Below are 16,925 nucleotides of genomic sequence, written 5' to 3'. Positions count from 1 at the left end.
TGCTACAGCCTCAGTGACATCCAGTATTTTATGAATCTCACAGCAGGGCTCCTACAGAAATAAATTCCAAGCCCTAAATTAGAGCAAAGGGTAGTGGAGATGGTAACTGAAGAGCTGTACATAAATCCCTGGCAATAAGGTTGCTACCAGTGCTAACAAGCAGTAAAAGACTCAATCTAAGTGAAGCTCTCATCAGCTTGGTTTATAACTTCTGTAACATCTTGTGTATAAAAATACAGCAACAGAAGTTTCCCCAAACAGTGCCAAGCTTTAATTGTTCAGAGACCTAAACTATCATGATTTTACCAATTCACTGCTACTGAAAATACGGATTTCTGTTAAAGAGGGAAAACCCTTCTCCTGAAATAACTTCTCACTGCTTCAACTATTTCTAAAATAGTGCAATAAATAAAATTACTTCTAAAATAAGCAATTTTACCTGATGGGCTGTGAGATTTTGGCAGTTTTGGGGCATTACTGGCAATAAGAAGTTTAAGCAGTGCCTGTACTCACTGGTTGAACAATATCCTGGAGCGGACAATGAACTTGAAGATGTATTCCAAGGCTTTCATGGCTTTGAAGAGCTGATCAGTGATCCCACATTTCTCAGCATTGTCCACATATGTTTTTAAAACTTTGGTCAGTTTTCTGTTTAGATACAAAAAAAACACACATAAGTTACAAGTATTCTCACAATTTCCATTTTGAAAGGTTTAAAAAAAACAAAATTGTCTCCACAGAGCTAAAAAGTTCATTCTTCAACTAATAAACTCACTGTGGTTTTGTTTTGCTGATAAGTAGCTGGAACTTATTCTGGAGCAGAAAAAAAAAAAAAAAAAAAAAAGAGAAACCACAGACCATAAACTCATTTAACACATAAGCAATACAACAAATCTCAGGTTGATTTTCTGCTGGATGTTCAGATGGATATTCAGATTTAGGCTCTGAGAAAGATGCATCTACTAATAATAATCAGAATAATAAAATAATGAATACAAGCATGCTGTTAGAATTAACACAAACTATGAGTTTCTTCATTCAACAAGGTTTCCTGTGGATTCTGGGCTGAAATTTGCAAAATTTCTTTCTCCAAGTACACATCACCAGCTGGAAATTCCTTCCTTCCCCCTTTTAAAGCCTATCAAATTCAAAAGTGAAACAATTTTCAAAATAATCCCATTTCAGCTCCCTCCCTTCCAATGAATATAAATCAGGGTTTTAATGCAACCATGAGCAATTCCATTTTAAATCATCCCAGCTCCAGTGCATGATCCAACATCCCCACTCCAAGTAAACAAGCTCCACATTATTCCCACTAACACAAAACAACACTGAGCTCACAGAGATCCTGCTGCCTGGGGATTTGCTGGAGCAGGAGCAAACTGCCTCAGAATTTCAAGTAACCACTTCAATATTGCCAAGGCCACCTCTTTTTACTGCAGGGCAACAGCTGAAGGTGGGGCTGGGTGATCCTGGAGCTCTTTTCCATGCTGGGTGTTCATGGATAAAAGGCAGGAGAGGACAGGAGTTGTCACATCCATGGGGACACCTCAAGCCAGAATTCAGCTGTTCCCAGTTTCTTGAGTTTTATCCCTTCTTGAGGAAGGGAGGGATGCTCTCCATGCCAACCATAGAAGGACCATCCTCAGATTTTCCTGAGAAATCCAGATGTTCCACCCTCTGCTCACTCACACAGAGCTGCAAGCAGCAGCTCAGGGATCCAAATATCAGCCTTGAGACTGAAGGCTCAAATCTTTGGGAATTAAAGGAGGATTAGGAAAAGGTTCTTCCCCCAGAGGTGCTGGCACTGCCCAGACTCCCCAGGGAATGGGGATGAGCTGCCAGAATTCCAGGAGTTTGGACATTCCCAGGGATTGATGATCTTGGTGGTTCCCTTCCAACTCAAGATATTTTATGATTTTTCACCATTTTAAATCAGATTTTTTAAACATTTTCAGCTCCCTTCAAAGAGACACTGCACCAGCAAAGGGCACCCCAGGTTTCCTGGTTTGGGTTTGTCTCACCCCAGCACTGCAAAGATGCCATCAGAGATTTTTCCTTCAACACTGACAGCCTAACACAGCAGCAAAGATTACAACAGTCAAAAAATACTCAAGACAACAAAAATAACAGGCTTTGGGTTTGTTTTGTCTTTCACTGCTTCTTCCCCACATTGACAGCAATGTGGATAATCAAGGTACAATTTAACTCATGGCACAAAAAAAACCCAAACAAACAGTATTTGGAGCATTCTAAATGGACCCAATTTCCTTCCAATATGAGTGAGAATTGCTTTTGCTTTCCTTACAAAACTCCTGAAATTGTCAAATCATCCCCTTCTTCATTACAGCACAATCAAGACTTCTTGCACAGGATGAAATTTTACCAATTTATTTCAAGAAAGAAACAAAGAATACCCCCATTCTTCTTCAACACTCTCCCTAGCTCATTGGCACATTCCTAATTAAGCTACATAAGTAATTAAATAACAATACCTGGGAAAATTCTCCAAGTCCCATTAGGAAAAGTGAATTTTCCAACTTACGTGTAGGCCAAGGTAGCACTGAAATGCTTCTTGATGTAAGTCTCCAAGACAGGGTTGAAATGTTGAAATTTTCTGTCAGCAATCAGTCCAATGATAAATACCTGAAAAAAAAAAAAATGCATAATTAGTGTGTTATTCTCAAAAAAAAGAAGTTTAATTTTTTTTAATTCCCTTTCTTCTCAGGGAAGACACATTAGAGACATTAAAATTTCTGTTCTGCTTCTGTCCTAAATTCTGCTGTTATTTCACTAATTTTTTCCACTAATTTGAGTGCTTCATTGTTTTCTGGGAGGATGACATGCTAGAATCCAACTTCTCTAGATCTAAAACCTTAAATTTAACTTTTAAACAAAATAACTCCCAGCTGAGATCTTTTCCACTAATAAATTCCATTCTATCATTTATTCCCCATTTTTAGATACATTTCAGACCCTCCCCACTACAAACTCACCAAAGCATCAAACACCAAAGTGTCAAAGGTCTCACTCTCTGAGTTTTCCATCATGATGTTAAAAAGGGCATCCAGAGTATCTTGAAGAAACTGCAAAGAAACAGCACAGCTCATCATGTTTTCAAAGGAAAATTAAATTTAGATTCCACACAGGTTTCTATAGATATCTTTGCTAAAATAAAGGCATTTTTAAAAAGTTAGCTGAAAAATGGTAAATCCAACACTTTGCTTTTCAGCAAATGATTTTTAGTGAAGTTGATTATCAAATGGAAAAATCCAACACTTCCCAGCAGATGATTTTTAGTGAAGTTGATTATCTATGCACAGGTTATCACTCCAACAGAAAAAATTAAGTCAGAAATCACACTTGGCACATCTGGACGAGGACTTTATGACAGAGCTCCAACAAGAAGAATTTCCAAACTGCAAGATCAGCAGCAGGCCCATGCATTGCTGGAAATTTGGGTGTTCCAGAGCACAAACCACACAAGCAATGGGGTCTCATGCCAAGGGAAGTGGGAGCTGAGCCATGGGAGGCACCCAGAACATCCCAGCTCACACATCCACAGCTCCAGGGGCTCTCACATGCAGGCATGGGAACACAGCACCCCACTGCTGCCCCAAACCTGCACAGCAAGGTCTTCACTCCCCTGCCTGGGCACCCCCAACCTGTGCAACATCAGAGGAAGAGCAGGTTAGTGCCAGGGGGTTCCAGTCAAGCACAGGCACAAAATCTTCCCAGTTCCAGGAGTTCTCCCCAGAGCCAGCCAGGAATCCACTGCCACAATACCCAGGGGGTTTGCTGGAATGGGATTGTGTCTGAGCAGCTCCTTCCTCCAGGGCACAGCCAGGCTGGATCACAGCTCAGGGGGGGCTGAGAAAGAAGGGGTTAAACCTGGATGGTTCCAGCACATCTGTCTCAAATCATCTCAGAATGGTTTGGTTGGAAATGACTTTGAATCCCACCCAGTGCCATGGCAGGGACACCTTCCACTGTCCCAGTGCTCCAACCCCAATTTCCAGCCTGGCCTTGGGCACTGCCAGAGATCCAGGGGCAGTCACAGCTGCTCTGGGCACCTGTGCCAGGGCATCACCACCCTCCCAGGGAAGTAAAATGGAAAAATAAAAATAAAAAAAAAAGAGTTTTTTGCCTCATAGACAAAACAGGATGCAATTGGGGAAGAACATCCCACCAAGCAGAAAGGAATTAATTCTGAGATTGCAGCCACAAGAGGCATTGCACCCCTGTGAGAGGGATGGAAAACCAGCCTGACTCCCACCTTCCTCCTCTAAACATGCTGTGCAGTGATCTCCTGGGTCAAGCCTGATTCAGCTGATCTCCTAAATCTACAGCCAAATGTCAGGAATTAACCCCCATTCACAGCTGAATGTCAAACTCCTTCAACCAAGTGAACACACAGTTTGTGCTGCTGAGGATGAAAAAATAGAAAAGCCAAAATTCTTGCAGTTGATCTTAGTCCAGTCCTGGGGAAAAGCCAGCTCATAATTTCACTATTGGGGCAAATTAAAAACATCACCTTCTCCCAGCCTTACTCATTCCATTAAAGAAGATGTGCAAATAAAGCACATTAAAGGCTGGACTCCATGTTCTAAAGGTTGAACTCTGATCTCAGAGGTCTTTCCCAACCTAAAAGGTTCTGTAATTCTGAATGATACTGTGGCTGCTGCCAGCTGGCAGTGAGGGCAGTGCAAAGCACAGCTCTCAGCCTGCCAGGAGAAGCTTCTCCCTTGGTCTGAGGAGAAACTGCACTCCTGGGTGCCACACTCTGCTCTGGGGGGCTGATCAAGCCTTGATCTCACATCCAGGCACCTCAGCCTGACTTTCATCAGGAGAGTTCAAGTTTAAATCTGTTCACCAGGACTTGGTGAAAGAGCAGGAAGAGCAGAGATGCTGCTGCTGTGTGAAGGGGCAGGACATGTCTCAGGTAACATGAATAATTCCTACACTATTAGTTTACATTCTCATACTCCACACACTCTGCACAAATGGAGCCAGAGCCTCTGGGGAAGGGAGATAACATTTACAGCTTGCACACACTGTGGGAACAGGCACAGAATGGGTATCTGAGCTCATCTCCACTCAAATAAATGAACACCAGTAGGCTCAGGCTTTTACTGGGGCTTTTAAACACAGGCAATGGTCGAACAAAAAATATGAATGTGCTTTATCACATCAATACTTTTTTTAAAAGATATCCAAACTGCATTGGGCATTGTAGTTAAAAACAGGAAGGGTAAAGAAAGCTGGAAGAACAGAAAGGAAGAGTTACAAACCAGATCCTGCAGCAGGGGAGGCTCCACAAAGATGGAGCAGATGGACAATGTAAACACTGACCCTCTAAAAAAGGAGAAAAATGGTGGTGGAAGCAACACTAAACACTCTGTCCTCTGCATGATTCCAGCTGTGCCCAGGGAGAGGGAATCTCACTGAGCTCTGAGCCTGTGCCAGCTGCAGAACTCCCTCCAAAACTGCTTTTTCTGCAAGCCCAGCTGTGGTGCATCCTGAGGAAATCCCAGATCCCCACCCAGCAGGGTGCCAGACACTCTGGGATGTCCCATTTGGGAGGAGGGAGAATCAATCCCAAGTGCCAGAGGCACAGCAATGCTCAGCAGGAGCCAGCAGCAGGGCAAGATCTGCTCTGCAGTGAGCCAGGACACAACCACAGCAAACAGCTGTGGGACCCCCTTCCCCACCCTCCAAGGGTGACAACAACATTCCCAGCTGCTTGGAGTCACTCCAAGCTGAGGCTTCATTCTGCTTCTGTGCCCAAAAATCCCCTGAAGTGAGGAAACAACTCTCCAGGGTCACCTGTCCCCAAGTACATCTTTTGACACCGTTTCAGATTTGATTTATTACAACACCTTCAATAAAGTCCCAGCCTCCTCTTTTGCACAGCTAAATCTGTCTTTATGTAGCTCTCTGCAATCACTCAGTGGCCTTGGCAAATGTAAATAACTTGGCTCAGCTGAATGTTTCCAGAAGTATTTTTTAAAAGAAAACAACAGCAGCACGCACAAGGATTGCATTCCACATCCACAAATTAAAAATGTATTTAATATTACCATGTAAAGACTCCTGAGATGGTCTAATCTTGCAAAGATAAACACCTTTTCTTCACATCTGTACATAAAAATTCACCAAAGTGCTAGGAAAAAAAATCTGATTTTCAGAAATGTGCATTTTTTGTGTTTTATCAGTTCTCAAATATCTGCAATGCTCTTGGAGGGCAGGGAGAGGAACATCAGCACCTTGGAGATCCCCAGTTGCTATTTAATGTGCAAGTGAGTGCAGTAAGGCTGAGGGGGAAAGTGTGGGGAGCCAAAAAAAAAAAAAAACAAAGACACCTCAGAATCTGGGATTTTTACAAACATGAACTCATTACCTTGACCACTTCACCACCATCAACCTTCATCAGCTGCTTCAAGTTCTGGTGCAACAGGCTCGTGTTGGATCTCCACTTCAGCAGCCCCAAGAGATCAACTAGGAATTAAAAAACCAGCAATTATCTCATGCAGGATATTTCCCTTTCCTCACTCTCCATCACCACATGCAGGACAAAGTTTTATTTCCTTACTCCAGCCTTTTTCCTGGGACAACACCACATTTTTGTACCCTCTGAGGCTGCAGAAACCTCAGACAATCCTTCCACCCTGACAGATCTCAGAGGCTTGCAGAAAAGCAGCCAGCTTTTGAAATATCAGCAGGAAAATCTAGGCCAAGGAAGCCTCTGTTTTTAATTTGCTGTACACAACAGTTGTGTATTTAGAAGAAGATGCCAAAATGGAATTAGTCAGCCACCAACACAGTCATACTACAGGGCAGTGGCTCTCCCAGCATTAGTGTCTGCAGCTTCTCTGCTCTCACTGCATAAACTGCAAAGAGAATAAAGCACAATGGGGCACAAAGTTCCAAAGTGAATGAGACTGGGGGAAAGCTGGGTGGTGAATTATCCTCCTGTGCCCCCCTGCTTGGCTGCTCTCAAGGGATGGAGCTGAGGGCACAGCCAGATGATGCAAATGGTCTCACCCCAAACCCTGCACCCTGCAGATGCTTCACTCCAGCATTCCCTGCTGAAGAAGGGAATGCTCCCTCCATGAATCATTACAAATTATTTTCTTCAGTCATTTCCTTCAGGAAAAACTGGGGAGCAGCTCTCAGCAGGGGCTCTCTGGTAAATCCCAGCCCCAGCTCTGCCCACAGACCCCAAACCCCACACCCCTCCTGCCTTAGCCAAAGCAGCCTCAGGGGGAAATCCTCACCCATGCAAAAACAGTTTTCAGCTCAAAACCAAACTGGCAGCAACTCCTGCTCAGGAGATGCCTTTGATAAAAAACTGAACTTGATGTTCTTAAAGGTCTTCTCCAACTTCAATGATTTTATGACTAATTTAAAGACTCACTACCTTCAATTTAGCCCCTGGCCCACTACTGCACCTTACCCACCTCCCCATATAATTCATACAGTGTGAATTCTGCCTAAAATACCTCAAAACAGGCACTTTCTCCCAACAAATACCCCCTCACCTCTTTGCTGTTCACACTTCCAAAGCAATCAACATGTTTACCAAGGCAGGAACCTGCAGAGTTGATTCTGGAAATTATCTGCAGACACTCACAGCAGCTGCTATGCTTTTCTCAAACATCTTTCATTCTAAGTAATAAATGAAATTACTTCTAGTGGAAAGGACCTCAGTATTCCTTGGAAAGATTCCCTTCTGAGCAGCACTCAAACCAAACCTTCTTTGTGAGGAGAAATCAAGAGAGTTTTACTACATTAAAGACTTGAATCCAAGTCCTCCACTCCTTTTAATGCATCCTACAAGAAGTCTATAGCCTGAACCCAAACTCTTAGAAACTCACCATTAACAAAAAAAAATTGCTTCTGGAAGCAAAGCAAAGATGCCTTGGTGAGTTATCCAAAGTGTTTCATGGATATATTTATATCAGCTTCCCACCCCTGAATTTGGCTGCAGTCTGACTTCTAACAAGGCATCAGCTTGACAGAAGAAATGATCTGAACAAAAGCCAGCCCACAGACTAGCTCAGAACAGCATCATGGATTGCCCCAAGAAAACAAACCCACGTGGACTGGCAGCGTGATGGCAGAGAAATGCTAAATGAATATACATTTGTGAGCACAAAATGTCAGTGCAGGCCAGCTGAAAGGGGAAAACAACTTACAGGGTACAGAAAATGGGCACTCCCTGGTAAAGCAAGCATTAATTAACCCCAGCAAAGCACCAGTCAGGCAGTAAATCCCACTCCCTTCACAGGGCTGTGTGCAAAATAATGCAGAAAAAGGATGGAAAACAGTATTTTAACCTACAGGAGACAGGAATGCTGGAGCCAGCCTAGGTCAAGTGAAATTTGAGGTTAGAAAACATCAGGAGGAAGACAGAATGAGGTTGCCCAGAGAAGATGAGGCTGCCCCTGGATCCCTGGCAGTGCCCAAGGCCAGGCTGGATGGGGCTTGGAGCACCTGGGACAGTGGGAGGTGTCCCTGTCACATCAGGGGGGTGGCACTGGATGATCATTAAGGTCATTTCCAACCCAAACCACTCTGGGATTCTGTGATTTCCCACTGCAAAAGGTTTAAACTGCAAAGTCCCCAACAGAACTTGGCTTTATTAATGTGATTTATTATTTTATGGAATGCATATGAAGATTCTTTCACAGGGTATCTAACAAGTGGAAGGAAGCACCCCAAGTTCCTGCCTACCTGCTTTCCTTACCCTGATTATGCCAAAGCTTCCCCATAGAAACACCCAAACTTTTCTCCAAGCCCAGCCACTGAATGCAGATAATATTTCCCCTCTAAATTCCCACCTGCTCTTTGAAATTCTCTGTCTTCTTGACTTTAACATTAGATTTTCCAGTCTGTGTGATTTTTAATTCTGTGCTTACATCTTCACTTTTTATGCCACTAGTTTGTCATATGTGTGTGTTGAGTTTTTTTTTATTTATCAACTGTGCTAAGTCAAAATCTTCCCAAGTGTTCTCCACAATCCTGGTTCCTCCAAGTCCTGATTCCAGTGAAGGAACAGCCACTTTTACCCAGAGATTTGAGTCCTTCAGGAAACAGGAATCCTTGGAATAAGCCTTAGAGGTGCCCTGGAGGCTTCCAAAACAACACAGGGACAGCACAGGCAGCTCTCTGCCTGCTGAGAACTCAACATGTTCCCATGAGTGAAATTCCAGTTCTGTTCCCACCACCCTGATCATAAAAAGACATCCTGAAGTCTGGGAAGAGGCACCAGGAGGGTTCCTCAGACACTCAGGGTTTTTTCTCCTCTTTGTCTTAGGTGACCACTCTTCTTCAAAATGAACTGCAATATCCAGGGCAAGGCCAGGGAATGTCCTGCTTTAATAAATCCTTAAATCACTGAAAACTGGTCAAGTGTTAACTAAGATACTTCACACCATCACTCTCAGTTCTCAGCAGTGGGCAAGGTTATTTTGAAGACTTTTCTGTGCTCAGGACATTGATTACTGATAGAAAAGCAACATTAAAAACTCACAGTTCACAGAGAACTGAAGTCAAGGGAGTGTTCAAAGAGCTCAGACACAAAGAAGTCTCTGCACCATCAAACACCAAACAGAAAGAGCTAGGTGACTTATTCACATACTTTCAGAAATACTAAAAATAAGCCTTAAAGCCAGTTCTAAGATAGTTATGGAGGGTAAATAACTATTATAGGTAACCAAAAGGAGAAAAGTCTGCTTTGGCTCAAGAGTTTTGTAAATGAGGATAATAATGGATTTTTATTTACTTGTTTTTAAGGAAGTTAAAGGTAGGCTATTAACCAAACATCTTACAAAACTTAAAAATCAACTTCAGAAATCACCATCTGAAAGGCACTACCAATTTTCAGATGGAAACTGAAACTTGAGGGAGGAACTGAATGACAATTTCTTTGTTTTGCTTCTTTTCAGCTCAACGAGACATAGTGATCTTGCTTAATAATGTCACAGTACTTTGAAGAGAGAGAAAAGACTTTGGCAACTCTGAGGAAAAGTTTCCCAGACAACATAATTAACAGCAGCATTAAATAAAGATCAGGCCTTCAAAGCAAACAATATGTAAATTAAGCACCAAACAATGCTCAGGCTTAATTTTAATAGCAGTTCTGTGAAAGCCACATCAATATATTGATCACTGGAAAATACTTTTAACTACTAACAAGCACTAGGGAAGGCTGAAGGGAAGAACAACACAGACTTTCCAACAAAAAAAAAGCACTTTAATTCCAGATGTTGGATCCTGCTCCCCAAGCCCCAGCATGCTGCAATCCCATCTTTGCAGGGAAATCCTAGAACCACATCCCAGATTTTTTGCTGAGCACCCTGCCAGGCTCCAAGGCTGCCAGACTGCAGTGGATGGGATGTGCTCTGCATGTGAAAACATTTGGGATGGGCTGGGAGATGCCACTGGGAACCACTGCAGTGACTGTGGGCTGGCCCTGGAGTGGTACCCAAGCAGGGACATCCCCTGCAGAGGGGATCCTGAATGTGGCAGTGCCACCCTGATGCCACCCACCCAGCTCCCCTGAGTCACAGCAGCTCCTGGAGTGACTCAGCCCCTCTGGAATGACCCTCCCACACTCCCCATTCTGCTGGAAAGAACAAGGCATGGCTCCATGGCAACCAAGCACAAATGACACACAGGGCACAGCCTGAAAATGGGAAATGTTTGCTTTGGTGGCTGCCACCAGCCTGCCACAGCCTTGGGAGGCACTCAGCCAGCTGACACACAGGAAAATGCATGGAATACAAGGTTTAGAAGGGACAAACAAAGCCAAGCTCACTCCTGGCAGGGTGTGGGAACACGAGTGACCTCCAGGCAACACATCCTCCCCCAACATCCCTTGTGCACACCAGAGAAACCATCAGAGCTGTCCTCAGCCCTGAGATAGGGATATTGCACCCTGGAATAACAAACCAGCCTGCTGGGGAGCAGAGCCCTGCTATTACCTGCTCCTGAAAGCAAACTCTTCCCTGCCTCAGTGCTATTTTTCAAGGAAAAGCAAAATGCCACAGAGCCTGTTTCAGTGCACTTCAGGGGAAGAGTCTCAACTAGATGGGAAGCAATATTCCTGGTTCCACTTAATTTGGGATTATTCTGTCTTTTCAGAGACATGTGGAGCAAAACAGAGAGCAGGATGGGGGGGCACACAGGCAGTCCCAGGGAATGGGATGGAGAAGGCAGACACAGACCCAGCCCTGCTCTGGGAACTCACCATTCTGGGTAAGCTTTGTTGAACAGACCAGAGTGGAAATCTGGAAAGAGTCTTTGCTGATGGTGCAGCTCCCCAGGTTCTGCATGCTCTTGCCTGTTGCTGAGTGTCCTTTCTCCTCCAGCTCAATTTTGGTGGATGGCAGACTGAGATAGGTCGAGGCATCCTCCAGCTTCTTGGCTTCTGCCTACAGGGATGTTTGAAACACAGCAGGAGAAAATATCCAGTGAGAATAAGAAAATTTTAACATTTACACTAGATTTTCTTAGGTTTGGAACTATCAAATGCATCTTGAACACATTAATTTAGCATTAATCTGTCTATATTAGAGCCAAAATGGGATTATTTAAAAAGGCTACAGAATTCACTTTTCCCAACAAAAAAACCTCAACAAGTATCTTTGAAATTAAAACATATTAAAGGTTTAACACCCAATCTCTCATGTAAACCAACAGCTCACAACTTGCTGCTTAGCTTGATTTAACAGATAACCTCAAAATACAATTTTCCAGTGCCATTCTGGAAGAGAATTCCCCAGAGTCAGCCAGGGGAGTTTCCCTGCTGGGAAGTCAGGATTGTACCTTGTAAACAATGAGGTCGTGCTCTCCATCTCTCAGAGTTGTCCCATCATATCTCATGAGCTTCACAAATGCCAGAGCAAAGATTTTCTCAGATTTATCTTTGGCTGTTACCACAAAAAAGACAAATCACCACAATTATTTTAACAGTCAGAGCATCTAAATCTCATGAAAAAGAACAACCTGTCACTGAGTGACCACAGCAAAGATTCTCATGTAAATTAAGTGTACAAGGAACTGAGGAAGTCTTCTAAAAGTAGGACAGAACCAAAAAAAAATAATGAATGAACACATCAACAGTAACCAGATGCTTTATATTTCCATATTCTGTCTGGTCTTTTTGGAAAGCTTTATAAAGGCAAATTTTAAAAACAAAACAGAAATGTGATGCATTGAGAAAGGCCAGGATTTTAGAAAAATGGCAGTGTTTGGGAGCTGGAATAAAGATGAAACACCAGCACTCTGAGGAGCTCATCAGAGCACAGAGCCCTGAGGACACACATTTGGAGGGGGAACATTAGAAGCAAAACACAAACTGGATCCATAATTGCAGATGAAGTGCCTCAGTTTTTTGAAAGCTGACCCATTCTGCAGCCAACAGGAACTAGAAAATGCACTCAGTTTATTCTTGCTCCAAACTGTTGGCAAAAGTTTAAAAAAAGCAAAGCAACAGATGAAGGAGAGATGACAAAGGAAGCTGAGAAGTAAAGTCAGAAGGAAAGTGTCATCACCTTGAGACAGCCCAAGGAACCTGGGAGAAAGCCCTGAAAGGGCTCTTTGCAATATTTAAGAATGACCTCTTTTAAACATGTAGGCTGTGGCCAACCTAAACATTTGAGTCATTGGAAGAACATTTCTGACTAATATTATGTAACACACAACTAATTCTGATAACACTGACTCTGGAACAGTGTTTTCCTCTAAAACCATCATTCTCTAGATTATTTTATTAATTTTCTGAATCCCAAAGTCTTCAATTATTGATGCAAAGCCAACTGTAAACTTTCACATTCCCATTTGTTGAAGATCTTTTCTACTCCCTACCTCTGAGATACAGAATACAACCACCCTCTGAGTTACTAATGGACAGCTTTATTCCATTAGTAACCTAGTAAAAAATTCCATTTATCCCCTTTGGAGGAAAAAATGGGCAGGGAAAGAAAAACTATCAGGATAGGTAAGAGTGAGGGAGATATAAAAGGAAAAAGGAGCTGAGATATGAAAAAGCCAAATGCCACAAATTTAATCCTGCACTAAAACCAGGATCAACTGTGGATGGGGAATGTGGGGATGCCACCCCTGCCCAGGAATTCCCGAGGGGATAAAAGCAATGGCAGTGATCAGCTCTGGATGGGGAGTGTCCCCCCTGGCCAGGAGCTGCCCAGGAGATAAAAGCAATGGCAATGATCAGTTCTGGATGGGGAGTGTCCCCCCTGCCCCAGGAGCTCCCCAGGGGATAAAAGCAATGGCAATGATCAGCTCTGGATGGGGAGTGTCCCCCCTGGCCAGGAGTTCCCCAGGGGATAAAAGCAATGGCAGTGATCAGCTCTGGATGGGGAGTGTCCCCCCGCCCCAGGAGCTGCCCAGGGGATAAAAGCAATGGCAGTGATCAGCTCTGGATGGGGAGTGTCCCTCCTGGCCAGGAGCTGCCCAGGGCAGGTGAGGCACTCACAGTCCTGGGAGGATCTGTGGCGGAAGGTGAACCTCAGGTGGCTGCGGTTCACGTCCTCGATGGGGATTGCAACCTGCAACGAGGGGAGAGGCAAGGAAATGGTCAGGGCAGCACCTTCAACCTCTCTTAACCCCACCCAGACATCCTCCAGCACTTCTAAGTGATCAGTGAGTGACAGTCCCAGCAGCACATCCATCCCTTCCTGTCCACAGACACATCAAGGCACCTTTGGAGGGAAATTCTGGTTTGGGGAACAGCCCCAAGGGCCTTGTGAGCACACAGCCCCTGCTCAGAGACTGACTGAATGGATTCCAGAATGCCACCACCAAGCTCCTCTGCAGTCTCCAAACTTGGCAGTGGAAAGGTTATTACCCCAGCAAAACGAGCAGGCTTAAAGCACAACCAGTTCCCCAAACAGTGATGAGACCAACACTATGGCAAATGTGTTCTAGCCTTGATATCCTGCTCTGCTCTAGCTCAGCTTCATGGAAATAGAGCCAGCCATTCCTGGAGAAATGCTGGAGCTTCCCCACAGCAGTCACCCTGAGCAATGGCTGAAATAAAATTCAATATGCACTAAATCAAAGCCTTTCTTAGCTGAGCTATTCCTTGCCCTGCTGAACACAGGCACTGAATTTCTCCAGTTTTGTTTCCCACTGAAAGCTGCATTAATGGCACATTAACACCCAGAGAAGTTATTTTAACAGTTTAAATACCTTTACAGTCTCAAACCATCGAGGCTGCTTTACTTGGTAATAGATCACTGACTTGTACTCTGAGATGGCTTCATCACCAGCACCAGGAAAAATAACACTCTGCAAAAATAAACAGAATAGGAAGCTTTGTGTCACTTCAACATCACTTTTTCAGTCAAATAAACAAAAAATAAATCAGTGAAGCAGGTCAGAATAACAGAATGCTCCTCATGAAAACTGGTATCAAAATGCATGCATTGATAAGGCAAGATGCATTTAATGATGACAAAAGTTTGGCTGAAAATAAAAACTGGGAGCTTAAGCTGACAAATACAGCTGTTGAAAAGGCTTAACATGATATGTATCAAAATCAAAAAGCCCCCCAGACATGAAATACTTTAATACCTCTAATCTCTTGCCATCTTCATCATAAACAGACACTGTGACTTCCACATTCTTGGCTGTGGTTTTACTGCCTTTGTCAAAGTCTCCCTGCACCAAGGTGACATAGATGTCATTACGAACATCTCCTGCAAGGGAAAAGCACAAAGTCACCCACAATTCCCACAGGAAACAGATCTGGGAAACCAAGGACACACTCAAACTTCAAGCACCACACTTCCATTTACTTATTTTTGCACAATTTCTTTCACTATTCACTTGAAAAGTTTCAACACAACCATTTATCCCACACAAACATATTTTGCAATTTAGAATATTTTAAACAGCCTACAAAAAGTCCCTAATTTGTTCCAGCAGGAAGAGGTTGGATATTTTGGCTGGCTTGGGGGTTGTATTTAGATTTATGACTTAAAATGCTCCTCAGCTCCACCCCAATTCAACTGAAATCTTGAAAATGGGCTGGGGAAATGAGGGATTTCCAGTCATTTTCTGAGCCAACACAGGATGCAAACAAGGTGCTGAGGCACTCACACTTGTAGAACAGGCTGTAAAACATCTGACACATCTGTCAGCAGCCACAAGAACATCTGGAGCTGGGATGGGCTCTGGAAACATCTCATGGATTCTCCAGAGCCCATCAATCTGCAAAGGACACTGCAGGTTCTGCTCTTGCTCGTGGCAGTTTTTATTCTGAGAGGCACCAGGTTTTTGGGTTGGTTTTTATGGTTTTCGGGTTGTTTTTTTTCTTTGTAAACATCTGAACTGAACATGCACAGAATACACAAATTTAAAAAAAAAGATGATGTGGTTCTCTTTCAAATGCATTATTCAAATCTGGTCCAAACCCTAAGAGAGCTGCTATCTCTAAATCAAGCCTGGGCCTCAAAAACCTGCTTTGGATTCAGCACAGGAGAGAAGTTTGACATTTGCCCTTGCTTTGGGATAACAAAGTGTGTACACTCTTCTTAACTGGGGAAAAAAAGGAGAATTTCCACTCTCACTTGGATTTCCTGTCTTCTTGAAGGGGTGGGAGTTTTACTTATTGATGCAGGTATCACCAAAACATTTTACATTTCTTTTCAATGAGACAAGATCTTTTGATGATCCTTTTCTTTTTAATGCATACCATATATAGCTAAAATTCACCTGTAATTTTTTTTTTCTCCAAACTATTGCATACATACAGACATTTAAAGCAGGTTAAAATATAATAAAGCAGCAATAATTAAGTGCCTTACCAGGCATGATAATCTCAGGAAAGCCCATTTTCCGAGCCACTGCTGTTGACCTGTCCACTAAGTGTGGAAACTCTTTCCTAATCTGATGGATATCTCCTGGGAGAAGTTTCAAAGTCACCCACAAACCTGTTGTGTAAAAAAACCCCACAGTTATGAAACTGCTTGGATTTATTCTTAGATGGTACAGATTTCTTTTTACAAATTGAAAAATGTAAGAAGGTTAAAATAATTTAGGTATGTTAAGATAGCTGATCTTCCTTTACTAAAAAACAAACAAAAATACAAAATATTTTAAAACACTCCAAAGATCTCATCACTTCACACAAAAATATGAGTGCAGCACACAGAATTATTTCTGTTTATGTTCCATGTTCTTTGTAATGAGATGTTTATCTTCCATGGGGAAAAAAGGAAAGGAGCAAGGATGATTTGAATGGAAAAACCCAAGGATTCCATGCAAGCAACAGCAGCAGATCCATACCCCAAACTGATTGATCACCACCCTATAAGCTGTTTTCACTGCTCTGAAACACAAATTTAGGCATCAGCTTCACACAGCTGATATTTTTCTGCTCAGCAGCAAAAGCCACTAAAAAGCTGCTGCTTGCCAACTAACATCAGGCACATTTGTTACAGGGAAAAAAAAATGCCAAAAGTGAAAGAAAAAGCCATAAAAATAAAAAAGAAACCCAACCCAAAGAAGACTTCCACTCAGTGAAGTGGCTGGCAATCAATTTTAAGCACAAAATAATCACAGCAGCAATTTGCAGAAGAAAATCCTAAAATTAAAAGCCATGAAAAAACACCCCAAAAATATTCATCCATGAAATAAATTGTGGGTTACCCTGTTAGAGAATTAACTGTACATTCATTCTGTGTACACTTGGCAGCTTCTCTTTCCCATGATATTTCTGTAAGAGTTTCTGAGCTGATCTGCTGCCAGGGATGGTTCTGACAGCTGCTATTTCACTGAGCTGCAACTGTACCTGCACTGCCTGGCTAAGGAACAACTCTTTATCCTTTTGCTGTTTGCTTGGGCACTGTCTTTTTTTTTTTGAGGGGAAGAATCTGGAATGAATCAAAGGCACT

The 16,925-nt window shown here is 43.0% G+C and overlaps 1 protein-coding gene across 2 annotated transcripts in view; it reads right to left on the bottom strand.

The window, feature by feature from the left end:
- The window catches only part of DOCK1 (dedicator of cytokinesis 1), a 245,380-nt gene that overhangs the window by 192,427 nt on the left and 36,028 nt on the right, over positions 1-16,925 (bottom strand). For both annotated transcript variants that reach the window (XM_079312227.1, XM_079312226.1), the window contains exons 13-22: positions 15,837-15,962; positions 14,602-14,726; positions 14,218-14,316; positions 13,502-13,574; positions 11,833-11,936; positions 11,255-11,438; positions 6,401-6,498; positions 2,997-3,086; positions 2,546-2,646; positions 514-648 (exon numbers count right to left, since the gene is read on the bottom strand). In XM_079312227.1, coding sequence (XP_079168353.1) covers positions 514-648; positions 2,546-2,646; positions 2,997-3,086; positions 6,401-6,498; positions 11,255-11,438; positions 11,833-11,936; positions 13,502-13,574; positions 14,218-14,316; positions 14,602-14,726; positions 15,837-15,962 — 1,135 coding nt within the window. The remainder of the gene's footprint in view (positions 1-513; positions 649-2,545; positions 2,647-2,996; positions 3,087-6,400; positions 6,499-11,254; positions 11,439-11,832; positions 11,937-13,501; positions 13,575-14,217; positions 14,317-14,601; positions 14,727-15,836; positions 15,963-16,925) is intronic.

Source organism: Erithacus rubecula (assembly GCF_903797595.1).
Source record: "Erithacus rubecula genome assembly, chromosome: 9".
Lineage (NCBI taxonomy): Eukaryota > Metazoa > Chordata > Aves > Passeriformes > Muscicapidae > Erithacus > Erithacus rubecula.
This window is presented reverse-complemented; position numbering and strand designations above follow the sequence as displayed.